This window comes from Quercus suber, unplaced genomic scaffold (assembly GCF_002906115.3).
Source record: "Quercus suber isolate HL8 unplaced genomic scaffold, Cork oak 2.0 scaffold_115, whole genome shotgun sequence".
Lineage (NCBI taxonomy): Eukaryota > Viridiplantae > Streptophyta > Magnoliopsida > Fagales > Fagaceae > Quercus > Quercus suber.
In genome coordinates, this window is record NW_027069580.1 from 814,614 (window position 1) to 838,612 (window position 23,999).

The 23,999-nt window shown below is 37.7% G+C and overlaps 2 protein-coding genes and 1 long non-coding RNA gene across 8 annotated transcripts; 2 read left to right on the forward strand and 1 right to left on the reverse strand.

Annotated features, from left to right (window-relative positions):
- Nucleotides 1-1,547: 1,547 nt before the first annotated feature.
- LOC136068434 (uncharacterized) lies at nucleotides 1,548-5,731 on the reverse strand. Of its 6 annotated transcripts, none has more exons than XR_010629796.1 (4): nucleotides 5,493-5,731; nucleotides 5,139-5,216; nucleotides 3,158-3,689; nucleotides 1,548-1,629 (listed from the first exon to the last, which is right to left on the reverse strand). It is a non-coding gene; the product is annotated as an uncharacterized LOC136068434 (long non-coding RNA). The 6 variants fall into 6 exon arrangements; XR_010629795.1 differs by having other exon boundaries at nucleotides 3,158-3,695; nucleotides 5,133-5,236; XR_010629792.1 differs by having other exon boundaries at nucleotides 3,158-3,695; nucleotides 5,493-5,730.
- Nucleotides 5,732-13,004: 7,273 nt separating this feature from the next.
- Nucleotides 13,005-13,475, forward strand: LOC136068453 (uncharacterized). The gene has a single exon (XM_065775608.1). The coding sequence runs from the start codon at nucleotides 13,005-13,007 to the stop codon at nucleotides 13,473-13,475; it is 471 nt and encodes a 156-aa protein (XP_065631680.1).
- Nucleotides 13,476-13,951: 476 nt separating this feature from the next.
- On the forward strand, nucleotides 13,952-14,536 carry LOC112033454 (uncharacterized). The gene has a single exon (XM_024066224.1). It carries the CDS (start codon nucleotides 13,952-13,954, stop codon nucleotides 14,534-14,536), a length of 585 nt encoding a protein of 194 aa, XP_023921992.1.
- Nucleotides 14,537-23,999: the final 9,463 nt, after the last annotated feature.

Below are 23,999 nucleotides of genomic sequence, written 5' to 3' on the forward strand. Positions count from 1 at the left end.
AGGCCTCTGGGCTATCAAGGCCAAAAACGGCGGCGTTTTCCCTCGCCACGACGCTCAGCCCAAGGCTCCTGCTCCGGCTGCCAAGCTCCCAAGTTCTACCCAGCTGATGATGTGAAGAAGCCGCTCGTTAACAAGTGCAAACCCAAGCCACCAAGCTCAGGTTTTTATTATGGCTGTCTCTATGTTTTTATTTTTTATTTTTTTTTTTTTGAGTTTTTGTAGTTGTTTTGCTTGTTGGGTATCTGGGTTTTTGGGTAATTGTTTGGGTAAATTTTTTTAATACCAAATAACATTTTTTTATTATTATTTTAATGGCCACGTCAGCCAACAGTGCCATCCGTTTGCCACGTCAGCATTTTCCGTCTCTGATGTAACGGCAGGGACTAAAACAATAGGCATTTTCCAGGATAGGGACTAAAAGCGGTAAAAAAAAAATTTAGGGACCAAAATGGAAATCGTGTGAAAATGTAGGGACGAAAATGTGCTTTTCGCCTTCATTAATTTGTTTGTCTTTTATAAACTATAATTATAAAATTTGTTGTTTATTAATTATAAAATTATTAATTGTTGTTTAGCATAACATAATTTATTTTGTTCGTCTTTTATAATGTATTCGTTAATTATACTGTTTTAATTATTGTTGTTTAGCCTAATAATAAACTATATTGCTTTAATTTATTTGTCATTAATTACACTGCTTTAATTTGTTATATTTTTTAGCCCCATGTGCATATTACACTAAAAGAGCCACTGATGTGCACATTACACATCTCATGTGCCCCACGTGCCCATCCCACCCCCACCCCACTCAACAGACAAGCACGCCTCATTCCTGATGCCTCTGCCAATCAGAAAATTTCATAATCACACATTATACTAAAAGACAATTAATATCTCACCAACACCAACACACTATACACACCAACACCAACGGATAAGATAAACTGATAAAGCCAAATTCAAAAAAAAAGTCAAAAAAGAAAAAATATTAATAAAGTTAAAGACTTAAAGTTCAGCCAATGAGCCAATTACAGACAGACTCATAGTTCAAGAATCAAAAGAGTAAAGAGAGAGAGAGAGAGTTAGTCTTCTTTTCTTTTTCTTTTTTTTTTGATAAACAGAGAGTTAGTCTTATTAAAAAATAAAGAGAGAGAGAGAGAGAGTTTCATTTATTTCATAATTTTCATTTCATTCAGAGAGAGAGAGAGAGAGTCAGAGAGAAAAAGAGAGAGAAGTACCTTGTGAGAGGGACGAGAGGCCTGAAGGTTGAGGCCACTAAGGCAATGACGAGCCACGAGCGATCTCCAATGAGGGCGGCCAACGATGACGACGATCTGGTCCTTTGGATTTGACTAATCTCTGACGAAGATCTGGATTGGACTGATCTAATCTCCGTCTGTTGGCTTGAGACTCAAGCAGTGTTGCTCTTGCTATAAGGGACTAAGGCATTGCTGTCTTTAGGTTTGCTTTACTTTAGGCCTTTAGTGATTTCTTTTTTTCCTTTAATGATTTTTTGATTTAGTGATTTGCGCTGTATTGGGGTTTTTATGGCAGCAAGGAATCAACTGAATGACCAAAGCATTGGTAAGTCCTTTGTTGTACTGGGGATCCCTAAGCAAAGAATACCCACTGCACCATAACCATACACATCCCACAAAATTTAGTTCAGAATAAGATCAATAGGATGCAAAAGAAAAAAAGAAAAAAAAGAAATGTAATAATCATTTGATCACAAAAACGAACCCCTCATTTTAAGTAGTCAGCAACTTTCAGATTCTAAAAGGCCAAAAAACTACACTACAAATCATATTATAAACAAAACAAAAACTCTCCCCTTATACAATCAAATTTAAGAAATTTTTACAGATATTTAATTTGGCCTAAGCAATTACAAATATTGACTTACCCCCAAAATGTGTAAACAATTGTACCAAAACTACAATTGAACTACTTTTTTAAACCTCCAACATTATGGTTGCTAATATTTGGTTTTTGAAGTTCCAAGTTAAGAAAATTTGAGCCTCTGACATTGCTAGAGCTCATAAACCAACCTCAACGTTAGAGTCTTGCAAATGTAGCTTGACCTCTTAAAAAATTGTGTAAAGTTCTTTCATTTCTCAATGTCAAATTATCTAGTCAAGATCCTAATCATCCCATATATACTTATTAGAGACTCTAGATTATTTTCCTTCACATATAAGATGAGTCTTTGAACTTTGACTTTCTCTTATTTGACACATGAGACATATTTCCATGCGTTAATGTAGTTCTTTATGTTTTGTGACTAAAGAAATTTGCTGTATTTAGAAAATTTTAAACTCATCATGTATAGAGTTGTTCTGTCTACAGTAAGAAGCCTTCCTGAGTTTTGCTCTCTACTTTATGTTGAATCGTTCTTTCCCATGTCTACATATCACCCTCCACCCCATTCCTTGAAGGCATGGAGATGCCATTTGAGCTAGAGCTCAACATCAAGTTTTGCTTGCTTTCTACAAATCTGCTCTCAAAAAATTCTATAATTCAATTTACCAAGAAATTATTATTACTATACATTCTAAAGATTCTTAGTCATCACAACCCAAACTTTGATGGTATTTACGAAGGATCCTGACAAATTACATTGAAATAAACAGACATGCCTTTTCACTATACAATTAACCCAACTAAAAAACTTAAATCAAAACCAACCCAACCAAAACACTCAAAACTAACTCATATTTCTTAGTTCATAACCAAATCAAAGGAAAAAAAAAGAGATTGTAACATTCAATTTCACCTAAGCTGTACTTATTCGCCAAAATGACTCAATATAGCATCATTTACATATCCACTAATCTAATAAGGTTATGCAGATAGCTGAACACATATACTATCTCTGCTCATGGATCCTGACCTGGTCTATCAACAACTAAAAATGCAGAAGAGAATACTATATTATATTCAATCATTGATAGCCTTGTTCTAAATTTGGGTCTATGGATTTTCATATTCAAGAAATCTCTCAACAGGAAAATTTTAGTAATTTGCATAAATCAAGTCTTAACAGTTCCAAATTAGCAATTGGTACACGGGAAAAAAGTAACATAGATTAAAAAATAAAAATAGAAACTTCATAAAAAAATTTATAAACTTGAATCACAGCAGATCTAAAACTTACTTGAAAAATGTGATATTCTCATCTACCATTCCTACGAACCACAATGAACAAAAGAATGAGAGCATAGAACATTTAACAATGAATAAATTTTAAAAAACATATTTGGTTACAGAATTTTGAAATAGAAAGTGAGGAAAATAAATATAAATAAGTTGGAGAGGGGCTACACTGCATATTTATATTTATATAAATAAATAAATAAATAAAACAAATAACTCAGGAATGGTAAATCTACTTTATACTCAATCCTCAATACATCATACTTCTCACTTTTCAGCAACAGAACAAAAGGGGAAAATGTATGTATTTTATTCATATGATCATGCTGTTAACTCATATTTCTTAGTTCATAACCAAAAAAAAAAAACTATAACATTCAATTTCAACTGAAGAAAATACTGCTTGTGGAGGTAAAAGACTCCCTTGAGATCCTAAAATGGCAGATTTTAATCGAATCAGTGCAGGTGAAACAGACTGGGCACCATCAACTGGTGTTGAAGTTCCGGATGGATGCATTTTGCCAGCAGCAAAACTGTACCTATTCACCAAAATGGCTCAATACAACATCATTTACATATCCAATTATTTAATGAACTTATGCAGATAGCCAAACACACATAACTTAAAATAATGGCCAGCCTAGCAGGTAAATCTACTTTGTACTCAAACCTCAACATATCATACCTCTCACTTCACAGCAATAGAACAAATGGGGAAAATGTATTTATTTTAATCATTTGATCATGATGTTAAAGATTACAGCAAAATTAACACTAAACAGTATCACTTTTTGGCACAAACTTGAATTGGAAATTTGTTTTCGTCTTATACATAAAGATTTTAAACAATCCAAGGTGAAATTTTACTTTTAACTACAATAAATCAAAGGATAAGTCCCTAATGTTACCAAAATTAAAAACCAAACCAAAGCGTCCAAAGAAAGAGAATCAACCAATCTATTCTTTAAAAAGGGTAAAAGAAGAACTATAGACAATTAAGCTGGGGGGAAAAAATTAAAATATAGATATATTGAAGAAGACAAATTGAAATTCGAGTAGTATAAGCATTTTAGACTTAATTAGCAATGATTGGCTTCAATTTTTCCCGGCATCCTGAACCTGTTTAGCAGGAAACAAAATATGCAGCAACAAAAATACAACCATGGACATACATCACAGAAAAAGCAACAGATATTACAGTCAGCCCCACTGTAAGAACAGATTATGCAGAAAATCCTGAATTGTCTGCAGACAACAGAATATGCAGCAGCAGAAATACACCCATGTACATACATTACAAAAATAGCAAAAAATATTACACTCAGCCCCTCTGTAAGCACAGGTTATGCAGAAAATCCTGAACATCTGCAGAAGCAGAAAATGCAGCAGCAGAAATACAGCCACATCACAGAAACAGATACATCCACATTACTTCTTCTAAATGACCTAGAAAAGGAAAAAAAACCCAATAATCTATTGCTTTCTTTTGATCTTTAAAGTATCCAAAAGAGAATGGAACTCACTACTTTCATTCCATTCATCTGAGTTTTAACCGGACACCATAAATAGATACCCACACATTAATTTAACCAAATACCCAAAACAAAACAAAACAAAACAATAATAATAATAATAACTTAGGCACCTTAATCAGAAATATAACCCAAAAAGTCAAATTAAAAACAATCCAGCCAAATTATTAAAACCTGATCTAATTTAACCAAATACCCAAGCAAAAAAAAAAAAAAAAAAAAAAAAAAAAAAAAACTAACTCAGACACCTTAATCAGCAAATTAAAAACAATCCAGCCAAATTATTAACCTGATCTAATTTAACCAAAAAAAAAAAAAAAAAACTAACTCAAACACCTTAATCAGAAATATAACCCAAAAAGTCAAATAAAAAACAATCCAGCAAAATTATAAAAACTTGAACTGGTTTAATGTATAAACTGAAAAGAAAAGAGAAAAACTAACCGATACCAGTTCAAACCGAATCTCTCTATCTATTGTTCTCTTTCTCGGTTCTCCTTGTATTTATGCAACGTATCTCTCTCTCAACTGTATTGTGGCAGGAAAACCTAAAATAAGTATCAATGCAACATTCAATTCTATACTTATTTAATCCCAAAGATTTCGTTAAGATTAGAAACAGAAGTACCCAAACTAAAATCAATATTTTTAGTGAATTCTATAATCTAAAAAAAAAAAAAAACAAATATCTAAAATTGAGAAAACAAACATTTGGATAGAGAATCCAAAAACCCATAACAAAAACAAATCAAAACTAAACCTACCGAACAAAAAACAAAATCAATTAAAAGTAACGTTTTATACCCAAACCTACAAAATTGAGGAAAAAATATATCGTTGTTGATGTCAATTCTGGCGATCTGATGGTCTGTATCTGGAAATGGAACAGACGGTGGTGGGGAAACTAATGGTGATGGCCAGCCTTTGATATTTCTCTCTTTACCGGTAAGAAGTTCCAGGAAACCAAAAGAGGGGAAAAGATATGCCTACCTTCTGAATTATCTTCTGAAGCGGCTGTTGCTTTTTATAAAGGTCTACGTTTATAAAGGTCTATGTTTGTGTCTGAAAGTAAGCCTCTCCAACGCACCAAGCGATTTTTTTTAAAAATAAATCTACACGTGTCAGCATTTTAAGGGGTTATTTTGCCTTACGTGTCAGCACCTGGTAAAAGCTTCTGCTATTATATATAGTATATGATATACGGATTCAATATGAAATAAAGAACTTGAATCCTTAATGCGTGCGAATTCTTGATGCATATAAAAGCATGACACGACACTTGATGCAAAGAAACATAATCATGGCCTACTACGATTAACGTGAATCAATATATATCTCATATATTAAACGTAGCATGGCAATTATGTTAATTGACATTCAATAACAACCCTTGAGAGTACTTATTGTCAACGAACAATAACTACTTTCTTTGAATGGCCATGTCTTAATGGCCGATCATGTTTATAAAACAACTTCAATAAACTCGTTCACAAGAAGTGTCGATGGTGTCCTTGATGAAAACAAACACTAAAACCATACAGCACAAAACAAAAGTTACAACCGCGTCCTCTTGGAACAATAACTTTATGGAGAAATTTGAAAACACAAAGCTAACGGTTTTCTTAAATTCTAAAACTCAATCACATGTTATACAAACATGATATGAAAACCTGGTTCTGATACCAATTGTTGGAAAATCTAGTTTTGTATCTCATACAAAACACAGCAGAAGCGACAAACATGGATCTATTTCATTCATGATTGATAACATGCATTATGTTAATTTTAGAATTTAAGAACAAGATAGCATACCTTGATGCGGTGAAATTCAAAACAAAATATTAGAAGTATTTGGGAACACTTTTAATCTTCACTCCAATTCCACTTTACGCCCAAGAAGTGTGATCTCTCAATCAGTTTTCAAGGGAAAATAATCGAGTGGCTTCACTCACACATACACACCATTTCACAATGATGTCTCTCTTTTTCTTTTTCACTAATGAAAAAATTATGTATGTTTCTCCCTTTATAACTAACTGATTATCTAATTTGACTGGCCTACTGGGCCTTTCTAATTGGGTTTTAGTGTGTGGCTTGGAATGGGACCAAAAGGGACCAATAAGACATTAGCTCCAATAGGCCTTGGGCTTTTCTGTCAACTCTTGACAAGTCTAAATTTACCATTAATTATATTTAATACCACTATATAAATATAATTGCACTCTAGGTCTTATTAATAAATTATATCCCAAGACTTTATTATACATGCAACCCTTTCATAAAATATTCGTAGTAATACAAAGTCACGAATGTAGACTGCCACTTTGCAAATTACTACATCTTAATCCTTGAGTACCCAGTTTAATCTTTTAAGTTACTCATCATATATTTATGAAATCCAACTTCATAAATATATACTTTAGTTTATAACTATTTACTAAAGTAGTTAGCCTAACATTGGGAATAACAAACCTATTAAACTTATCTCAAGGGAATATTTTGTATCTCCATTAAGAGAATATGAATTCCATCTTGAGAATATATGTTCCGTCATTACTAAATGTGGCTGCCTAACATACTGAGTTTTTTACCATTACTTTAGATCTCATTCTTAATATATCAAAGTAACTACACTTTATGATCAAGTCCATTATTCTCTCAGGATTAAGAGTTCATATAAATATATAAATTGTGAGATTTATTATTCAATTGACAGTTTTTAGGAGAATAATAAATCTCACAGCAGTCCAGTTCAATATGTTTTAACTCTTAAAACATATCAACATATCAACTAGAAGTCACCAATTCCATGATCAAGACAAACTATCTTAGTTAGTATGTTATAGTCTTCGCAGATAAAACGCCCAATTTCATCACCGACTATGAACTAAATTCTGAGTCTACAAAGAACTTGTGATTTATATCTTCTGTGACTTTTCACATAAATCGCATATTATGCATCTCATGGACTCTATGAAAATGTCCGAATATTCATGTTACCATTATTTCAAATACTAATAAAACAACTTTATTAATTACAATATTAAGTCATACATCATATCATACATAATGTCATACATAATATCATACATAGCATCATACAATAGGATTTAAGGGCATTAATCCTAACACTTGAAGCATTAAACACATCTTAAATCTACCAATTACAAGTAAAGTGCATTTTGTTGAAAGATTAGCCAATTACATAAAATGTTGATATATGTTCCTATCATTGACTTACATATGTCCTAACAATTTCCCCCTTTTGCAATCCCTGACAAAACCACAACAAACAAATAAGATATGAGAGAAGTCATAAATCACTCAACTCATATTCACTTGTTGAATACAATAAAATCTATCCTAACACAAACTCTTGAAAAACTTTGTAAGAAGAGAGTTTATGGCAAGTAGACTTTGACAACCTGTATTTCTGAAACACTTTAAACAAAACTCATCAAGGCATCTTAGTGTGAAACAAAAATAATAGATTGCATACAAGATATAAGAAACATGTGTATAAAGATAGAAAAAAAACAACACATGGAGAGATAGGCAAAAGAACACACATCAATATATATAAACCAAATATAAGTACAATGTATATCAAAAATGGTCATAAGACCAATATACAAGATATAATGTATCTGAAATAGAAAAAAAAAAAAAAAAAAAGATACATAAAACCTCACTACATTCCTCAATATACACACTCCCCCTAACAAAAATATCCTATGCTAACCTTCCCCCTATTAGTATGACTACTTTCATTTCCAAAACTACTCCCTCTTTTTGTCACAAGTGATAAAGGGTAAGAGTATCAAGTAGACATCTCGTCAGCATTGAAAGAGCTAGCATCACCATCCCCATCATCATCATCGTTGTCGAAGTCATCATCGTCCTCGGATGCCTCGGGAGGAGGAGAAGGTGACTCTATAAAGCCACCAAGGCGAGCCTGCCGTCAAGTAATACGACCGACACGGCTGTTCACCTGACACAACTCATTAGTGAAAGTGTCAAGGTGAGCACCCATGTACTGAAGTTGTGCCATGATCGCATCCAGAGTTACACCACCCGCAGAAGAAGAGGGAGCAAAGGTGGATGAAGAAGAAGGAGTGGGAAGAGCTGTTGTATTGAACTGCTCGAATGCACCAGCACCTTACTTCATTTAACAGTAGCGGCGTCTATGGCACACATAACAAAGTACTGGTCAGAAATGGGAAAGGGAACAGAAAAATAGTGTAAGATCCTCTTGATAGCTGAAGGGAAGATGAGCTTATCACGGGTCGCCATATCCCTATATACATCTATGATAGAAAGAATAAAATGAGAGGGAAAATCTATAGTGAGATGTTCTGAAAGAGAAAGCAAAAATCAAGCACGAGGCTTGGTAATAGAGTTATAGTGAGAAAGAGGATACAAAACAAAAGTCATAACCATGTTAAGAAACCTCGGTCTAATGCATGAAAAGCATGAAGAATGAAGGATTTAGGAACCTTACCAGTGTAGAAACACTTGATCTAGGCCAAAAATCAACAGAGGATGAAGTTTAGAGTGAGAGAGAAGAGTTTTAGAAGGTGAAGAGACGAGGGCTATTGAGAGAGATTGAGAGAAATGAGATTTGAATCACGAGGAAGGCTTATATAGTAGCTTCATAAATCTCACAGATCGAGAGCTATTGAGAGCTATTGAGGGTTAAAATATGACAGATGCAACTATTGAGCAGGTGCCTAGAGGTGTCCACAGCCAAAAAGAAGCTCGATGGATCGAGGAGCTATTGAGCAGCTATTGAGGAGATAGAAACTTTCTCGATGGATCGAGGAGCTATCGAGGTTGCGATAAAAAGAAACTAAAAAGCTTGATAGATAAGCCAAGTGTTAAGAGGTGTCGAGGAGCTGTCGAGATTGCTTAAAACCAGTTTTTCAAGAAGAGAAAAACACAAACATGAATGCAATCAACTATGCAACTCAACCAAGGATCCAAAAAACACTTTAAATTTCTCAAAAACATCTTTCAACCAAGAAAAATGTAAGCACAAAGATCCCAAAACACACACACTAAACAAGTCTAACCAATTTTATATTTCAAAAACAAGTTAAGACATTTTAATGAGCATACATTAACACATGTATTCCTTGTGATGGCCAAATCACATTGTACCTGCACATGTATCAAAAGTAACAAAAAATATTGTGTGTTGTGTGTGAAAAACATCGCAAGATTGCATAAGTGTCTACATGTTATGACGATTTGAGATGTGAGAAAATCACTTTTTAACTCACACACAATCATAACTATTTGATGGGGATTATCACTTTCAAGGTACATCCTATAACTCCCACATATCCTAGAATACACGCTTGCAATCATATATAAAGCATTTTGTTCTTTTTGCTTTTTATTTTTCTTTGCATATTTTTCTTTTAAGCAAACCATGCATAGGCATATAAGAGAGAGAAAAGAAATACCCAATGATGTTAAGCATTTGACATTGCACTTTTGCTATGCCAAAGCATATGGATGTCATTTCATGATTGGTGGGCAACAGTGGTGAGATGGTTATTTATGCCTTTCTCTTAGGATTTTTCTAGTCCTTCCCATCAAAAAGAATGATAGGAGTGTTAAGTACAAGTGATTACTTAATCTTACTCATCATAAACATGAGCCACAAAGCTCACTTGCTTAGTTGGACATAGAGATGCTAATCTAGCTACAAGAGATACAAAGTTTAGGTAGAAAGGCCTAAGGTGTCAAATAAAATCTCCCTGTGCTTGGGACCACAGGAAACTGCTATAGATTTTTTGCCAAACTCATAACCCAGAATGGCAAAAAATTCTCGATAGTAGGACAAAGTTCAATGGTGTTATACCGAAATACATGATCTTCGGTATCCCAAAAATTCACAATGGCACGGAGAAAATCCCACTTGATCTCAACATTCCTTAAAGCCTTGATCCCCTCTAGCTTGAAGGCGGTGAAATTGGTCTTGGTAAAAAATCAAAGATGTGAACCCATCTATTGATATCATGTGTGATTGAATGAGGAAGATTTTGATTGCTGGCCATGAATAATTCTAGTATATGATTGTTGTTTCTTGATAATTTTGATGCAGAGATTTGTTTGCAAGTTTAATGCTAAGATAAGTTCTCTTAATCTCTAACTATGCCAAGAGTTTGAATAAGTGCAAAGAGTTTGAAGTTGATTAAGAAAGTGTTTCACAGTCCAGAATTGAAAAAATATTTTTCAAAAAAAAAAAAAAAAAAAGAGAGAGAGATCAACACGCATCAACAACAACACAAATAACCTTTGCAAAATACACCTGACCAAGAACTTAAATCTTACCTGCCAAATGAAAGGTGCGCCTCCTAAGCTTGAAAGACTATGCCAAGAAAGCTGAGTCATAAAGTGTAAGAGGGTCGCATAAGCCATGCCACCCAAATCATAATTTTTGACCCGATTGATGTTCATCAAACTCCACAAGTAGCGTAAACTCACCATACTTCCCAAGTCAGGGCACAAAAGGGTCCCAATGAAAAAGAGCATAAACATTCGGGTGCCAATTACCACAGTCTTACACTTGTCAATATTAGAATACAACCATATTAAGGACATAATTTTACCGCTAACTCGTGGAGAGATCACACCCAAAAAACTCTTAATCTCCGCTAGTGAAATGGAATCATTACCCTCAATTTTCTCACCACCCAATTTGAAGCCAATAATGGCTGAGAAGTCATACGGTGTAAACATCACCTTACCAATGCTTGGAAAATGAAAGGTACAAGTGGTATCCCAGAATCGCTCAGACAATGCGACAAGCAAGCAATTGAAGATCCTTGTACTCAGTGGTGTCATGATCCAAAAGAGCTTGGAAAAAGGTTTTGAAGTCGGCTTCATTGATGACATTTCTAATGTCTGGGGATAACGCTGTCCACCTTTGTACCCCAGCTCCTGAGGTTCTACAATTAACAAGAATACCCCACAGGAGAAATATAAACAAACAACAACAACAAAAACAAGAAAAGCAAAAATGAAAAAATGAAACCTTGCCAATCATCATGATATTCACAAAAATACCTTGTTCAAAAAAAAAATCCCAACAAACAAATAAAGATGTCTCTCACACAAATTAGCCACGTCCAAATGCCATTTCACAAATTTAAATTCTACAACATCCTAACAATATCCAAATCGAGTGAAAAAAATCCTTCACCTCCATTAACTCATAAAACAATGACCTAAACATATATGCAACCCAAAGACCATTTTTTCCATACCCGTGAAAAATAATGCCCAAACACCTATACCAAAAGTTTCTATACCAATGGAAGAAAAGGAAGAAAGAAGAGAAATGGTGTGGAAGAAGAGAAAATGCAAGGGCAAGAGAGCTTGGAAAAGTAACAATGGAAGAAGAGGAAGAAAGAAGAAGAAGTAAAAAACAAAAAGATGAAGTGGGACAAAAGGGGGCCAAAATTTTGGCCCCCCATTGTTATGGTCAAGTGAGTTGATTAGTCAACTCAGGTTTGACCAAGTTGACTCGATCAAACTTGCGTTAACTCATCAAAAATATTTGATGAGAAGAAATTTTTGAAAGGAAGAAAGAAGGGAAAAAAATGATTTTTAAAATTTTTCAAAAATGTTTTCAAAATCTGTGGCATCAATTTAGTTGAAAAAAAAAATAAGAAAGAGAAAATTTCAAATAAATGACTAAAGTTTAAAAAAAAATTAAAAGAGAGAGAGAGAAAGAAAGAGAATGCTAGGATCTCAAACCGAATCCTTACAATTGGCACAGTCTGTAGGAAACTAGTGTTTTAGTGAATCCAACTTTCAACAATGGTAGGTTCAGGTCCACACCAGGCAAAGTCTATGGGGTCTCAGCATCAAGATCAATTCCGTGATCTTGAACGGCAAAAAGACCGAAAAGGAAGTGTACATACTACCCATACTAGTAAAAGCCAAGCCAGGGGTAAAAGCCATGTCTCTTAAGAGGAGAATGCTAGGAACATGCAGAAGGAGATTGATCACCTGAAAAGAAGCTTGCGTCATGAACAGTGAAGGCGAGCTCCATCCGATTCTGACTTCTCTCCTAATGATAAGGAGGATGGTAGCTATAGGCGCAGATCTAGGACTCCCTCTAGCGAGTCTTTCTCGTAAGATGAGGAATATCATCATGAACGTAGAAATAGAAATTCGTCCTCGGTCGACCTAGGAAACAACGCTATAAGTAGAGCAGTTAACCAAATTTCCAGGTCACCTTTCACGTGCTAGATTGAGGGAGGGAGACTCCCTTAACGGTTTTCCTAACCCACGTTCACCATGTACAATAAGGGAACGGACCCTATGGAGCACATTAGCCATTTTAATCAAAGGATGGCCGTACACTCTAAGAACGAGTCTTTGATGTGCAAGGTATTCCCATCCAGTTTGGGGCTTGTGGCGATGAGGTGGTTTGATAGTCTAAGGGCAGGTTCCATTGATTCTTTCAAGGAACTTACTCAAGCATTCGAGTCCCATTTTATCACGTGTAGCAGGGTTCCTCAGCCTTTGGCTTCTTTGTTGTCTTTGTCCATGAGAGAAGGAGAAACCCTGAAGACGTATTCAAACAGATACTGGGAGATGTTCAACAAGATAGATGGTGATTTTGATGATGTGGCCATTAGCACTTTTAAGCTTGGCCTACCTGTCGAGCATGGCTTAAGGAAGTCTTTAACTGGGAAACTTGTTACCAGTATACATCAACTTATTGATTGGATTGACAAGTACAAGAGGGTTAAAGAGGACCAATAGCAAGACAAGGGAAAGGGCAAGGTTATCCCTCAAGAGAGGAGGGATTTCAGGACGGACTGCTACAACAATAACAGATCCCGAAGAGATTTTGCCAAGCAATTTGTGCCTACAGCTCCTCAAGTGGTAAATACGGTGTTCAAAGAGCCAGTGCATCAAGTTTTAGAAAAGATCAAAAACAAGCCATACTTCAAATGGTCGAACAAGATGAGTGGAGACCTTTTGAGGCACAACCAAAGCCTTCATTGCCAGTACCATCAAGAGCGAGGACATACACCAAAGATTGTCGAACATTGTGGAGTCATCTGAAGCAACTAGTCAAAGAGGGGAGGTTACAACATCTTTTGTACCATCCCAATAGGCAAGAAGACCAATCGAGATTCGAAACCTAGGAGAATGCTTCTTCAAGGCCCCCAGTAGGCACAATCAATGTCATCTTCCCTGCACCTAGGAGGACTAGTTCACAACCCTTCAGGGTGATGTCTGTAGCTCGGATACTAGCCGAGGACACTAATTCCAAACAGAAAAGGGCCAAAGTAGATATTCGATCGGCATTGAGTTTCTCAGATGAGGACAAGGCAGGAATGATACAGCCATATGATGATGCTTTGGTGGTAACCCTCAGGATAGGAGGGTATGATGTAAAAAGAGTGATGGTGGATCAGGGTAGTGGTGCAAAGATTATGTATCCTGATTTGTACAAGGGGCTGAACTTAAAGCCCAAGGACCTAACAGCTTATAATTCACCTTTGGTGAGTTTTGATGGGAAAGTTGTTATTCCGAAGGGTCAAATTAGGTTGCCTGTGCAGGCAGGCTCAAAGGTTGTCGAGGCGGACTTCATTGTAGTTGATGCCTTCTCTCCCTACATGGCTATAGTTGCCAGATCCTGGCTTCATGCCTTGGGGGCCATATCTTCAACTCTGCATCCGAAAGTGAAGTACCCATTAGGAGATAGAATTGAGGAGCTAGTAAGGAACCAATCAATGGCTAGGCAGTGCCTTGTGTCTACAATTTTGCATCAACCAACAGCTGAGCCCTCGACCTCAGCTCAAGAAGGCTTATAGCAGTCAAAGACTACGAAATTACCTGATAAGGGGCTAGCCGAGAAGGCTAAATGTGAAAATTTAGAGAAATTTATCATAGGTGATGATCCAAAGAAATTTTTTCAGATTGGAGCTCAGTTACCCCCTCAGGAAAAAGGAGAGTTAGTGGAATTTCTTAAGAAGAATATTGATGTGTTCGCCTAGAACGCCTATGAAGCTCCAGGGGTGGATCCGAACTTCATCTGACATCATTTGAATGCCAATCCATCTGTTACCCCAAGGAAGTAACCGCCCGGCATTCGTCCAAGGAACATTTTGATGCTATCAAGGACGAGGTGATGAAACTTAAACAGGCTAGGGCTATTAAAGAGGTCTTTTATCCCGAATGGCTGGATAACACAGTGGTGGTAAAGAAGAAGAATGGGAAGTGGCATGTATGTGTAGACTTCATGGACTTGAATAAAGCCTGCCCAAAGGACCCTTTCCCTATGCCTCGGATTGACCAGCTAATGGACGAGACTGTAGGCCATCCTTGGATGAGCATTCTAGATGTCTTTCAAGGGTACCATCAGATACCTTTAGCTTTGGATGACCAAGAGAGGAAGCTTTTGTCACTCCTACTAGAAATTATAATTATAAGGTGATTCCCTTTGGTTTGAAGAATGCAAGGGCTACCTATCAGAGGATAATGACTAGGATGTTTAAGCCTCAGTTAGGAAAAAACATCAAAATTTACATCGATGATATGGTGGTAAAGAGCAAGGTATAATCCGACCATGTTAATGACCTCGGAAATATTTTTGATATCTTAAGGAAGTAGAAGCTACGGTTAAATGCCTCCAAATGTTCTTTTGGTGTCAGATCAGGGAAGTTCTTGGGCTACATGGTCACACATCGTGGAATTGAAGTCAACCCTGACCAAATTAAAGCAATTAACAATCTACAACCTCCTTAAAATCCCAAAGAGGTTCAGAGGCTTACAAGGATGACTGCTGCTTTAAACCGATTCATCTCTCGATCAGCGGACAGATGCAGGCCTTTTTTCAAATTATTGAATAAATGGAAGAGATTTAAATGGACTGAAGAGTGCATCCTAGCTTTCCAGCAGTTGAAAGAGTATTTGTCTCGGCCACCTATCATGTCTAGGCCAGAGGTGGAAGAAATTTTATACGCCTACATTGCAGTGGCTTTCCACGCAGTGAGTTTGGTGCTAATACGAGATGATAATGGCATACAGAGACCGATTTATTATGTGAGCAAGTCTCTAAATGAGGCCGAGGTTCATTACTTACCATTAGAAAGGGCCATTCTAGCCGTGGTGCATGCTATGTGCAAACTTCCCCACTATTCTCAGTCATACATAGTTGTTGTCCTAACCCAACTCCCACTCAAATCTCTACTTCAGAGTGCTGATTACACTGGGAGAATTGCAAAGTGGAGCACAATTCTAAGGGCTTTTGATATCAAATACATGACTCACACCTCCATAAAGGGTCAGGTCCTTGCCGACCTCATAGCTGAGTTTGCTGAAACCCCAGAAGAAGAGAAAGTGGATGGGGAGAACATGGATGCAAAATCAGTTGGGGTAATCTCCGTACAAGAACCGTTAGCCTAGAAAGTCTACGTTGATGGTGCAGCGAATCATAGGGGACCTGGTGTGGGGTTAGTCTTGATATCTCCAGAGAGGATCACAATTGAAAAATCCTTAAGATTGGGCTTTTCGGCTACAAACAATGAAGCTGAATATAAAGCTCTGCTGGAAGGGATGATCATGGTACAAAAAATGGGTGGAAAAGCAGTGAAATTGTTCTCTGATTCAAGATTAGTTGTTGGCCAAGTCCAAGGAGAGTTGGAAGCCAGAGATCCTAAAACGCAAGAGTACTTAAACCAAGTTAGACATTTACAGTCTAAGTTTGAGTCTTTCAATTTATCACAAGTCCCTAGAAGTAAAGATACACATGCGGACTCTCTTGCCACATTGGTAACCTTCTCGACACGAAGTTTAGTTCGGGTAATCCTCATAGAAGACTTATGTAAACCTGCTGAGGAAGAAAGAATCGTGGCTCATGTTCATAGAATATGTGCAGGTTCTAGCTAGATGGATCCTATTCTATTATTCCTCAAGGAAGATGTTTTGCCAAAAGATATGTCCGAGGATGACAAAGTACGAAGAAAAGCTCCTCGTTTCTAGCTGTCCGAGGATCATAAGTTGTATAAGAGATCTTTTTCTGGCCCGTATCTGCTGTGTATACACCCTGAAGCGGTTGAGCTAATATTGGAAAAATTGCATGAAGGAATTTGTGGAAGCCATACGAAGGGAAGATCTTTATCACACAGGGCCCTTACACAAGGCTACTAGTGCCTAAAGATGCAGAAAGAAGCACAAGACTATGCAAAGAGGTGTAACCAATGCTAGAGGTTTGCCCCCAACATTCACTAACCTGAGGGAGTCCTGAATTCTCTCTCCAGTCCTTGGCCTTTCGTTCAATGGGGCTTGGATATTGTGGGTCGTTTCCCTAAGGCAACAGGGAACAAGAGGTATTTGTTGGTCGGCACAGACTACTTCACCAAGTAGGTTGAAGCTAAACCACTGGCAAACATTAAGGACGTGGATGCCAAATGATTCATTTGGAAAAACATTGTCACTAGGTTTGGAGTCCCTCGTACCCTTATCTCGGACAATGGACTCTAATTTGACAGTAAAGCTTTCAAGAAATACTGCTGTGACTTCGGAATAAAGAACAGGTACTCCACTCCGGCATATCCATAAAGGATGGACAAGCTGAAGCCGTTAATAAGGTCATCGTGAGTGGGCTTAAAAAGAGGCTAGATGATGCAAAGGGGAATGGGTAGAGGAGCTATCACATGTCCTATGGACTTACCGGACCTCACCTCGTAGGTCCACAGGAGAAACACCCTTTTCCATGACTTATAGGGCCGAGGCTGTCATCCCTCTAGAGATAGGATTCCCTACATTGAGAACAAGTTCCTTCACTCCAAGCAATAATGATGAACTGTTGGGGAGGAGCTTTGACTTAGTTGAAGAGCGAAGGGAAAGTGCCATGGTCCAATTGGCATATTATCAACACAAGTTCAAGCAAGGGTATGATGTTAACGTAAAGCAAAGACAGCTGACAGTAGGGGATTTGGTCTTAAGAAAGGTTATGGGAGCTGCCAAGAACCCAACATGGGGGAAGTTAGAACCCAACTGAGAAAGGTCATGTCGTATAACATCAGTAGCTGGGATAGGCACGTATTATCTTAAAGATCTAGAGGAAAGGGTTGTACCTTGTCCTTGGAATGTAAATAATCTTAGAAGATATTATTATTAATACAAATTTACTTAGGTTTTTTGAGTTCATTATATTACTTATCATGCATCTCTACTGTCATTCTATGTATCAAATAGAACCTTGATCATGCCTAGCTCCTCGGACCGCATACCTTGGGAAAATTGATATCTTTCAATTATTTTTCTAAGTGTTAAACAAAACCTAAGCTATGCCTAGTTCCTTAGACCATCTGCTTTGGGAAAATTAACACATTATGACAACGGTCTGAGTATCAAACAGAACATTGGTCATGCCTGGCTCCTCGAACCACATACCTTGGAAAAATTTATATCTTTCAGTTATTTTTCTAAGCGTTAAACAGAACATAAGCTATGTCTGGTTCCTCAGACCATCTGCTTTGGGAAAATTAATACATAATGACAATTGTCTAAGTATTAAATAGAATCTGGGTCATGCCTGGCTCCTCAGACCATATACCTTGGAAAAATTGATATCTTTCAATTATTTTTCTAAGTATTAAACAAACCCTGAGCTATTCCTGGTTCCTCGAACCATTTGCTTTGGGAAAATTAACACATTATGACAACTGTCTAAGTATCAAACAGAATTTAAGCTATGTCTGGCTCCTTGGACCATATACTTTTCTTTAAATTGCTAAGTGTTAGAGCAAAACCCTGGTTATTACAGACTACATGTCTAAGGTAAATTAGTTTCCTTAAATTGACTACTTTAGTACCAAGTTTAGTCACCCCAAACGACAATGGATTTCACTGCAACAAGAATCTCAACTAAATGTTCATGAGCATCACTTAAAGTATTTATGGGCATGGCTATGTCTGTATGAAGAGGGATTGCCTTTTTAAAACTTATGTGCATATCACAATACTATAAAGATTCCCGAAATCAGGATTATTCTTTACCAAGGTGATGGACTTAGTAGTTTTCATTTACTTTGATACTAAACATGCTATGTGTAAAATTTGTGCTATCACTTAGACAGATCAGTAGTTTAAGATAAGGTCATTTACCACGGTTTTTCTCAAAATGTTGAAGCAAGCAAAAGCTAAATTGGAAACAACATTAACACTAAAATTATAAAGAAGAAAATTTACAAGTCTCATTAACACTTTTAGTGAACTATTGAAGCTATTGAGAGTACAAAATGCTGATGGTAACGAAGGTTACTGACTTTCGGTGGACGTGGAGCCAACAGTTCAGTCAACAGCGTAACGAGCTAAGGTTACAAAGGTTTGCCCACTTTGATAGGATAGCATTGCAAGCAAATAGAGCAAGAGGTTACCGTTTGTTTCTATTAGAGTCGCGAGCTTGTTGTAGTTGGTCTTTAAAGGGAGAACCTTACTGCTTACTTGCTATATATCCGCGTTCTTGCACGGCTCGGCTGTTCTTTGAGCCCTGCTTTTCACTTACCCCTCTCCCCGTTCTAACGTCCAAAACAAGGCCATATGAACCTCTGACAAAGGTAAATGGATTACATAAGCTTGGTGCAAATATAGAAATAGAAAACTAAAACAAAAGAAAAAGAAAAGGAAAAAGACAATCTATTTCTTCATTTTGATTACAAGTTTATCTTTTGGATCCTTGGGAGGTTGTGCACTTGCTACCGTGGTGGACACTTCGGCCTTCTCCTTGGGATCCTCTTTTGTGAGTATGGTAAAGGTTGCCAATACCAGCTCCATACTTTGAGAAACTTCTTTTTCCTTGGAGGTATCCTTTGGAGAAGGAGGAGGAAGGTCAGAACCTTGGACTATTTCTCTATTGGCCTCCCTTGTCTTTGAGGTGTCCTTGGCCTGCTCTAACCCCTTTGTAGTAGTGTCGATGGCAGGAGGAGCCTCAAGTGGGTCGCCTTGAGCTTCACCTGCCTCCAAGGACACTGGGTCAACCTTGGAGTCCGAAAAGCTTGAAAGGCGTATGGTTGGGGGGTAGTAGATATTCTCTGCTCTCCTGAGCATAGAGGAAGCCTTAACCCCAACTTGGTTGAGGGTTTTACCCCATGTTAGGGTGCAGTAAGTTCTACATACAGCTGGGACCTCGGCCTTAAGGGAGTCCTCAGTCTCGGCCACCCCAACTTCATACCCATGCTGCTCAACTTTGTCCTTAGCCTTCTCTGCCTCTTCCTTGGCTTTCTCGGCTAGAGCCCTAGCATTCTCGACTTCCTCCAGTTTTTTTTTTCAGTGCGGCAATTTGGGTCTTGGAAGTGGCCAGCTGGTCCTTAACACCGTGCAGCTGCAGCCTTTGTCTCTCAGCCTATTTCTCAACATTCTCCAAGGCAGCTGCTACATATTTTCTTTCTTTTTCCTCCTCTTGCAGTTTCTTTTTAAGCTCTAGGATGCTCTTCTTGGCCACATTGAAGGCCTCAACGATGGCAATACGCCTCCCTTCCTCCTCTTTCATCTACCGGTGGCAGGAGTTGGTCATCTCTTCTGCTCGAAAAGAGGTTTAAACAGCTTGCCAAAGAAAAAAGTGGGTTGGATAAAAATAATAATAAGTCAAGTATAATAAAAAAATTTTAAAAAGAGAGAGAGAGAGAGAGAGAGAGAGAGAGAGAGAGAGAAAAGGTTAAGTAGAATCATACCATAGCCAAGTATCTTTTGAGGTTGAGGAAGACCTCATGCCTCCTTATGGACCACAGCTCGACCATGTCTAGCGAAAGCAACAGAGCTTACTCCACTACGTCAGCCACGTAGCCGGCCTTTCTGCCTTGAAAGTCCCTAATAGAAGCATCATCTAGCAAAGGGCCCCTATCCAACATTGGGGCCGAAAGCCAGGTTGCGGGCTCGAGCAAAGGGTCATTCCTCCTCTCACTACCTTTCTGCCACATTTTGGCTTGTTTGGATACTCTTTGAACCTCGTCCTCACGAGGGGGAAGGGTTTGTCCAACTTCCATCACCTCTTTCCCTTTTTGCTTTCTTTTCCTCTTTAGGTCAACCGGTTGGGGAGGGGGCAAAGCAGGTGGAGGAGTGGGAGGCTTGGTACGGGCTGCCTTCCCAGGTGCGTCCCTCCTAAGTTGGGACTCTATTAAATCCAGAAAATTGGATTTTGGTTTGCGCTGAATGCCCATCTCGTTGATTATTGGTGAGAAAGGTAGGCCAAGATCAGGGACTGAAGTTTCTGGGGACAAGACCTGGTTGAAAACTTCAGGTATAGGAGTTGTAACTTGAACACCCTCCGGTTTTAGACCAGGAAGAAGAATAGGCTTTGTGGAGAGTGTACCTTCTGGAATGGGTGCGCCTTCAGGGAGGAGAAATCCAGGGATGGTTACACTTATGCGGTGTAGACGGAGATCCTTGGCCTTAATCACGCACTTAGGAGCCTGAAAGCCAGACGAGATCGGCTTATACCCTAAAATTATATGAGCCACTCGTAATTGGCTGTCATCGTGTACAAAGACCTCGGCTTTTAGTATGTTATCCAAGCTGTCCTTGTTAACTAAGCTGAAGTTCAGTTTGGCGGTGCATTTATCTACAAAATCATCAAAAACACAAGAAATATTTTGTTTAAAAAAAAAAAAAAAGAAGGGGAGAACAAACTCCAAAAGGAAAGGAAAGATTAGTAAATAAACACCTTAGATCCAAAACCCCACCTGGCTGTCCCTCTTTCATTGGGCAGGGGAGGCCATCATTCCACTCCTAGGACACAATCAAAAAAATCTTTTTTAAGGCCTTTGTTAGACTCCGAAAGGCATTGAATGAGTCTGAATTCAAGGTACCTAGACTTCAAGTAATACCCTTGTCCCTTCAAATGGTGGAGGTTATAAACCCAATTGACGTCATGATGGGTAAGCCCTAAACCCATCTTTTCTTTAAGGGCATCTACACATCCTAAAATCCTAAATACATTTGGAGCGCATTGAGTAGGGGCTAACCTACGAGCCTAAAGATAATCCCTAGTCACAGGGCTCATGGGAATTCTCATTCCCCCCTCTATGAATGCTATTATCAGGATCACCACTTCTCCCTCCTCCCTTTTTATATGCCACTCTCCCTCTTTGGAATGCCTAATACCTACATTTGGGAGAATCCTATACTAAGCCCTAAAATTTTTTATCCCCTCCTTGAAATCTACTAAGCTTTTAAATCTACCAATTTCTAGGAAAAGTTGGAAGAACTAAAGATATTAAGAAGAGAGAATGGTGTCAAGGAGAAAAAGGAGAATGTATAGAAAATTAAAGAGCAAAGTTCAAGAAGACTTACAGAAATAGTAAAGGTGTCCTCAGATAGGCTTTTGGTATTTGTAAGAGTTTAGGTGAGTTGAAAAGGTGTGCAGGTTCAAAGTATGTGCGCTAGAATGGAGTGAATGCTAAAGTGAGAGGAGAAGTTGATTTGAAAGGTATTTACATCAAGGAGTGAGCTAGAAGCGGGAAAATTCTTGCTCAGTACCCCACAAAAACATCAGCCATTGGATTTGTATCGCACCATAGAATGTGGGGGACATAAGGCCGTAAAAATTTAATAAGGAGCGCGTTTCGTAAGCCAAAACGACGAAAGCATGTCTTGGGCAGTTTAAAAGGTGTATTTGTGAGTAAAGATGGGACGAGATGGACATAGGGCAAATCTGGTGACATCGAAATCCTCTTTTCTTCTCGAGAAGCCAGAAAGAAGAATCTCGAGGGGCTATTGTAGAGATATTGGGCCCGGGAGCCCATCATTTGTTCATGTTACAAGTCTGTGGCCCAATCCGAGGACAAGGGGTTGTCCGAGGAAAAGGAATCTTTATTAGAAAAGACTGTATTAGTAAATAGAGGTTAACTTTGACCATAATGGCTCGAGAAGGTAAGCCGAGGGTAAATACATCCTTGGCTAATTGATGTCGAGGTTCGAAAGGGTTGTCTATCACTCAGGGTGATGTTCCAAGAGGTCTCGTTGTTGTTGTTAAGTACCGTGGAGGTATCGGATAGGAAAGTGCCGTAAAATATCTAAGGAGAAAGCTGCTGCCTCTACATTCAATGCACTGTAGCTAACTCTCTGGCCGCATTAATGTGGAGGTGATACCTGAACAGTGTTGTTTCAACCTTACAGCTACAGTACATGACATAAAGGAGGGGCTGATAGGACAAGTATCAACACCAACCTTCCAGTATACACATGTGAGGTAGGAATGAGAAGGAAAGAGGATATAAAAGGAGAAGAAGGCAACAAGAAAGAGGGATCGAAAATTGAAGGAAGAAACATTGTAGCATTCAAGAACCAAACTTGTAACCCGATTTAAGAATAATATACAAGAACAGACCACCTCGGACTTTGCCAAGGACGATTTTTCTTCAATACAACCCTATTTCTCCTCATTCTCTTATCATCTGAATCCCTTCTAGTGTTCGCTTGATTGACTAAAGACCAGTTTTTCAACCCATTCTCTACAAATTCATTGTTTTGGGCTTTTTGGGCCTAAGTCCATCCACGTAGTGGGCTAGGATCTCAAACCAAGTCCTTACAGTTTCCAATGGGGCCATAATAAAAAAAAACTTGTAAAGCTCCTGATAACCCCAACAAAAAGGCTTATAAAAAGAAAAAGAAAGGGCAATCAGGACAATAACCTACATCTGGAGCTAAAGGGAGTAAAAATTATCAATAAATTTCAAGTACTACTTTGTTGAACTTTTCATCCAAATTTCAAGTACTACTTTGTTGAACTTTTCAGCCTTTTTGGCTTTTTATAGGTACTCAGCAATCAAATATAGGTAATCAATAATCAAGTCAAAGTCTTACAAAGGACAACACTAGTAGAAGCAAGAAGGATAAGGGAAAGGCTAAGGCCTAGTGGCAGCAAGAAGATAAATAATTTTTTAGTTCAATATTTTGTTTAGTGATACATGGCCTTTAAAAATACTGATGGAACCGTTATACTTTTGTTTTTCAATATTTCTGGAAAGGTGTAATTATTGATTCATTGAGTGTTATTTTTTTACAAACAGTATATTATTTGTAAACACTCATTTGATATTTCAATTCATGGCATATTGAGATCCTTAGAGTTATTGCATAAAGTTCAATGCATGGTAGATTGGGACACAATAATTTTTTTGTGGTTATTGATTCATTCATGGCAAGTTGCTTTTGATTTATTACACCATATATGCAGTTAAAATGCACGTCTCTGTTAGGGTAACATTTCTTTGGTCATCTTGAAAGCTATGACAATTTCAATAAAAGCACAAAAATGAATCTACAGCCTTT